Source organism: Microtus ochrogaster, unplaced genomic scaffold (assembly GCF_000317375.1).
Source record: "Microtus ochrogaster isolate Prairie Vole_2 unplaced genomic scaffold, MicOch1.0 UNK4, whole genome shotgun sequence".
In the NCBI taxonomy this organism is placed as follows: Eukaryota; Metazoa; Chordata; class Mammalia; order Rodentia; family Cricetidae; genus Microtus; species Microtus ochrogaster.
The window spans coordinates 1,227,450-1,233,592 of record NW_004949102.1 but is presented as its reverse complement, the minus strand read 5'-3'; the positions used below and the strand labels follow the sequence as shown (position 1 = coordinate 1,233,592).

The 6,143-nt window shown below is 42.7% G+C and overlaps 1 protein-coding gene across 1 annotated transcript in view; it reads left to right on the top strand.

Annotated features, from left to right (window-relative positions):
- The window catches only part of Iqub (IQ motif and ubiquitin domain containing), a 60,883-nt gene that overhangs the window by 5,055 nt on the left and 49,685 nt on the right, over positions 1-6,143 (top strand). Inside the window, exons 2-3 of the mRNA XM_013353243.2 lie at positions 572-981; positions 2,586-2,720. Coding sequence (XP_013208697.1) covers positions 576-981; positions 2,586-2,720 — 541 coding nt within the window. The 5' untranslated portion in view covers positions 572-575. The remainder of the gene's footprint in view (positions 1-571; positions 982-2,585; positions 2,721-6,143) is intronic.

Sequence of the window (6,143 nt, the reverse complement as noted above, 5' to 3'; positions counted from 1 at the left end):
CATTACAGATGGTTGTGAGCCACCATGTGGTTGCTGGGAATTGAACTCAGAACCTTTGGAAGAGCAGGCAATGCTCTTAACCACGGAGCCATCTCTCCAGCCCCAGGTCCTTTCTTAAAGAGGCATGTTTCATTGATAAGAAAGAAATAAGATTTTCCCCCAAATGTTCTGAGGATATCATATTCCAAATTCTATTTTAAGGTTCTCTGTTCTTTTTTAAATTTCAGTAATTTTAAAATTAAAAGCCCATATGTGCTTTAAGCTGATCCCTCTCACTAGTAAGAAAATAAACCTTAAAATATAAGGATCAGAATTTCAGGCGTCTGAGAGCTTTGTCTGCATCTAGGTATGTGCACCGCATGTGTGTCTGGTATTCGTGGATGCCAGAAGAAGACATCAGATCCCCCGCAGCTGAAGTTTCAGACCCCTGAGAACCACCCTGTGGTGCTGGGGAGCCAAACCCAGGTCCTCTGCACGAGCAGCAAGTGCCTTTAAACACAGAGCCATCTGTCCAGGTGCCGCGAGGAAACTTTTCTATGTGTAGTAACTTTAACTATTTGTCTTAATTCAGGAAAATGTCTGACCCAGAGGAGCACGTCGAGCCTCAGAAGGTGGCAGCCTCCACAGCCTCCACGGCAGACAGCGAATCGACTGCCGAGGTCATCAGCATCCCTCGGCCTTCAGAAGAAGCCGAAGAGTCAGATGTTTCTGTGGAGCAAGAGTCTGAAACCGAGGCCTTAACCACTGAGAGCGAGGAAACCACAGAGGCGCCGAGTGAGCGCAGCACCTCGACTGCAAAATCCTCTGAGGCCAAACCCAGGGAAGAGGTCGTGTCCGCTGAAAACGTGCCGCGATCTCGGGAAGAAGCACGGAAACGTCCAGAGAGTCAGAGTCCAGAAGAGGAACCCCTGCTGTTTCTGAATGAAATAAAATCGATCAAGGAGACTCTGCAGGCAACAATAAGAGAATCTTTAGCAACAGGTAGTAGCTGTAGGAGACCAGCCATTTTATTACTTGATTTCAAAGGGTAATTTTTGTTTTGCTTCAATTGAAAGGTTTAAATGTTCAGTTTAAAATTCATGTGTGTGTGTGTGTGTGTGTGTGTGTGTGTGTGTATTTCAAATAGAATAAGTATTAAATATATTTAGGAACCTCAAAAACTGGGAACAGGTTCTGAGTAAATTTATTGTATTTTTGTTTGGCTTGAAGATTTGGAGTTAATTGTTGTTCAAAGCTAGCAAGGGATAGTATGAACGTAGAACTCAGATGGGGTATTCCCTTACATACCACGCTGCTTTTACATGTTTGTTTGTTTTTTGGCTGGTACAAACCGTATATACAGTCCAGGAAAAGACATTTCGGCTTTTTTTGTAGGTCAGCTTTAATGGCATACGTAGAACAACGTGGACGTCATGCAGGTGTTGCCAGTACTTGGTAACAGAGCTGGGGGCAGCAACACAACGATTACGTCACTGCTCACTGCTCTGCTTCCTCTTTACCAATGCATTTGGAGAATTTCCTCCCATAGCGAAAAGAACAGGATCTGATTTAACAGCAGTAACAGCAATGAGGGGCGGAGACAGCTCCTACCGTCTTCCTCAGTGTCCAAAGAACTCCCGCGATCTTTTAAGGACCTCAATCAACTTAAGGCAAACCAGGATCCATAACTTCAACACAGAAGGAATTTCAGAACAAGCCAAGATGGTTCAGAGTTGGGGACTTTATTAAAGATATTTCCCTGACGGCTTTAAGCATGAAGGCCAGGGCAAAGAGAGGTGCTCAGGGGTAAAATTAGCTATGCCTGCCAGCATGGGCACAGACTCGGGAGCAGAATCCTCACTGTCTTACCGTTTGCCACATATACCATTTTTTTGTGGCTTTCAAGTTGCACTTCAAAAGGCTGCCAAGGAACACTTGTTTCCTCTTCTCTCTCTTTTTAAGTGAGATTATAGGATGGCTTCAGAGATATATTGGGTGGAATTATAGTCTGATAAAAAAGAACCACGAGCCAGTAGGATTGTGTCAAGGGGTTCATTCAGTGTGTGACCTTTCTCTATATACGGGTTTTCTCGTGAGATTCCTAGGCTTGGAGCTTGGTGGGCAGGCAGAAAGGCTGTAAGCAGTTTCAATTGTACTGGAATCCTTGCTTCTCACCCAGCAAGAGGCAGACAGCTGAGAGGCAAGGGGCTCCTTTTCCCTTTCAAGCCCCTGCACTTCCGCTGCCTTTGTAGCCTACCTGAACAGCAGCAGCTGACTTGGGTTAAATGCCGCTCCAGGGCTCAGAAGAGGCAGCTCAGATGCGGCTGCATGCTGTGCCTGCACGGTCGAAACAGCAAGGAGCCGGCCGAGACCATAAAGTGACCATTCTCAGCAGACAGAACCCAGTAGCTCTCAAATTAGTTACTCCATGTGAATTTTTTTGGTGCCATTTTGGATATTTCAGTAATTCCTGATGTTGTAACTTATACCACATGCACAGTGATTAAAGCCAAACCAAACCGTGTCCTGCTTTCCCCGTCTCTAGAGACAGGTCGCTGATCCCTGCTGTTTGACGATGGTCGTTCTTTTTCTCTTTTTGCTTACAGTAAAAATCGTACTTGTTTCGGCAGCCCAGGAGATCATAATGCCTTTTAGAGTTGATGTTCCATTTAGATTCCTCAAGGAGCACTTTGCGCGTCTATTACGTATCCCACATTATGTACTGCAAATAACTCATGCAGGTAAGTGTGAAGGCTAATACATTTACCAAGACTCTGCTGGTTTTAACACGGAAATTACCTAAGACCTTTGATTTTAAAACTATCTTAAATACTTACACTATGGAGTACTACACAGCAGAAAAAAATGACAGCTTGAATTTTGCAGGAAAATGGATGGAGCTAGAAAACATCATTTTGACAAAGGTAACCAAGACCCAGAAAGACAATTATCACATGTACTCACTTATAAGTGGGTTTTAAACATAAAGCAAAGAAAACCAGCCCACAAATCACAATCCCAGAGAACCTTGACAACCATGAGGACCCTAAGAGAGACATACATTGGTCTAATCTACATGGGAAGTAGAAAAAGACAAGATCTCCTGAGTAAATTGGGAGCATGGGGACCTTGGGAGAGGGTTGAAGGGGAGGAGAGAGGCAGGGAGGGGAGCAGAGAAAAATGTAGAGCTCAACAAAAACAAAAACAAAACAACAAAAAACTATCCTAAGTACTTACTATTTCAGTATTACAATGTGGTTATACATTAGTTCATTCAACACATTTCTGTAAATGTTTTAGTCTACATCCTTTGGATAAAACTGTACATCTTCAGAATCATGAAGCACAGTTTGTCCCCTCAAGTCATTTACAGACCAGCAGGGAAGGATTGCATGGGGGGGGGGGATGGTTACCGCATACCGCGGAGATGTTCTCAGGGCCTTATTCACTCAGACTTGAATACTACAGAAGAAGGAACCTGGGTGGCTATAGGATGTTTCAGTCAATTGAGCAATGAGTTCCAAATGGATGGGGACACTTGGTGAGCTTTTGAGTGAGTTGGAGGGCCAATGAGACTGGATGAAAATGGGCGGTGAAGAAGATAGCACAAATATAGTTTCTGAGTTTTCTGTACATTAAGGGAATTTTCACAATTTAAAATTCACATACATTTTGTGGATGTTGTCAAGACTCTCTACTTAAGTTATTCAGCCTCACATGGTAATTAGATAAATTCTTTGTGACTGGATAGTCTACCAGGTTAGCATAGCTGATATGTTTATATTGGACACATATAAACAAATCCTGTTTTCACTAAAATGTTTTTTGTATTGACTTATAAAAATGTTTCAACAAGTTTCCAGAGAATAAATTTAGTTCTAAATTAAAATTTAAAAGCCTAGAGTGATTACCAACAAAAACGATGATGACGATCACAATGGCTGAGTCCTTAGCATGTGTTAGTACTTCTATAAAATAGTCTGCTTATTTCATCGTTTAATTTATACAGAAACTCTTTGAGGGAGCTATATATTACTACTAACTATTTGGAAAGTAAACTCAGTGAACTCCTATAAAGTCGGTGTGCTAATAAGTGGCTGAGTTTGAAATGTACCAAAGAGGGAAGTTTAAATTGCAGGATATTAACTCAAATGCAAAACGGGTGCTTTCTTTCAGCACAAGAACTGTAGCTCAAGCCCGAAGGGTCTGCGCCCACTCTAGAAAAGAACATAGGAACAAAGATTGCTCAGGGAACCTGTACTAGTTTTCCATGGCTGCTGTAATGATGAACATAATTTAGAGTTACAAAGTAAACTTCCTTTACAGTTCCAGAGGGTAGAGGTCCCGTGTCATTTTCAGTGGGACCGAGTTAAGGTGTCTGTGGGGTGCTCTCTAGCTGGGGTATCAGGAGGGAAATCTACTTGCCTGACGTTCCTGCTTCTAGAGGTGCAGAGTTGCAGGCCTGGCGTTCAGTGTCTCCTTGATCGTTCATTCATCCCCAAAGGCACACACATTTAAACAGGTCTCACTTAGCTCCCATCCCATCGCCTTTCCCCTGAGTCAAGGGCATACTTGCTGCAGGGCACAGCTGCACAGTGAGGATTAGCTCTCCGTTTCAAGTCCTTGCTCAAGTCTGCAGTCACTGTGGCTCTGTAAGATTAGGTCCTAAGGATGAGGACGTGGGCTCCTCTTGATGCCACTGTTCAACCTGTCACAAGTAGATTCACTCAGCCAGGAGTCCGCTGATTAGACTGCCCACCTAGGGAGCAAGACCCAGAATCCCCCTCGCCACTGCCAGCTTACAGATGCGGGTGCATTTTGAGGACGTGAAGCCAAATCCTCAGGCTGTGCAGTAAGCACGTTACCAAGCGGACCGTTCTCAGCCCTTTGTTGTATTTTTATATCCCACAAACCAGGAGATTATTAGCTGCTTACCTGAGTACACCGGTGTTAGTGCCGAGCAGGGAGGAATGAGGACGAGTTGAAGCAATCTTAACAGGAGTGATGTCTGGTGAAGCCTGACTCCATCTGACATCCATTGCGTATGACTCTGTTGGAAGAGGAAGGAAGTGAATGATTCCTTGGAATTCTGAGCCCACGCTTTTCTACACTGGAGGGTGGATTGGCTAGTGCGGGGATCTGCTTGCTTGCTATTCTAGTTCCTGGAGTGACAGACCACGCCGCGCCCATTTGGACATGGCCTGTGTAGTCTTTTCTGTAAACAGAAAATGGTACGTGATTCTGCTCATACTGGAGGATGCTTTTATTTTCAAGTGTTTATAGAGTTTCATGGTTATTATATATTTAAGTATTTATATTTTTATGTTTATATATTTTGAAGGGTTGGCGAGTAGCTCTATTTATAATACTGCATTACTTCTTAATAAATCCACTAACTGTCCCTGTAATGGAGTTTTGCTTCTTTGCATTTTATTTATACCTACCTATGGGACACAGGATGATTATGGGGTGCACCAACACTGCGCAGAGTTAATCGCGCAATTCGCATCTCCATCTCCTAGCCAGAGTCTCACACTGTAGCCCAGCCTAGAAGTCACTCTTATCTTAGGTTGTACTTGAACTCTTAGGTTGGTGATTCCCCTGCCTTAGCCTCTCCCTTGCTAAGATTAAAACTATGGGCCACCAGGACTGGATTCATTTCTCATTGACATATAATCACATGCATGTTTATGTCGTACTGGCATGATGCTTCAACAAGATGTAAAATATGAACCAATTAGAGCAAGACAATCAAAACTTCCATCTCTTTATTTCTTTTCTAGTTACCTATACAAAATATTAAGTTGTTTTGAACTACAGTCACTGTCTTGTGGACTTTTCTGTACTAACATTATAGCATGAGGTCGGAATCACTAATACTGCATCTAGTAATTTACTGACATTTCTTCCTACAAGCATCTTTGAATATTTTCCATTTCCTTAAAGTAGGAATGCCTGACTGATTGCTGTATATTACGGTGACTATAGTTAACAGCAGGTATTATGTACTTGAAAATTACTAAGACAGTAAAACATGTGTGTGAGGTATTGGATTTGTTCACTTGATTTAACCATTTCATAGCCTGGACACATGTTGATTGAAACATCATGTGGTAGAACTTGAACATGCACAATTTTTTTTTCTCAATTTAAGAGGGACTTGA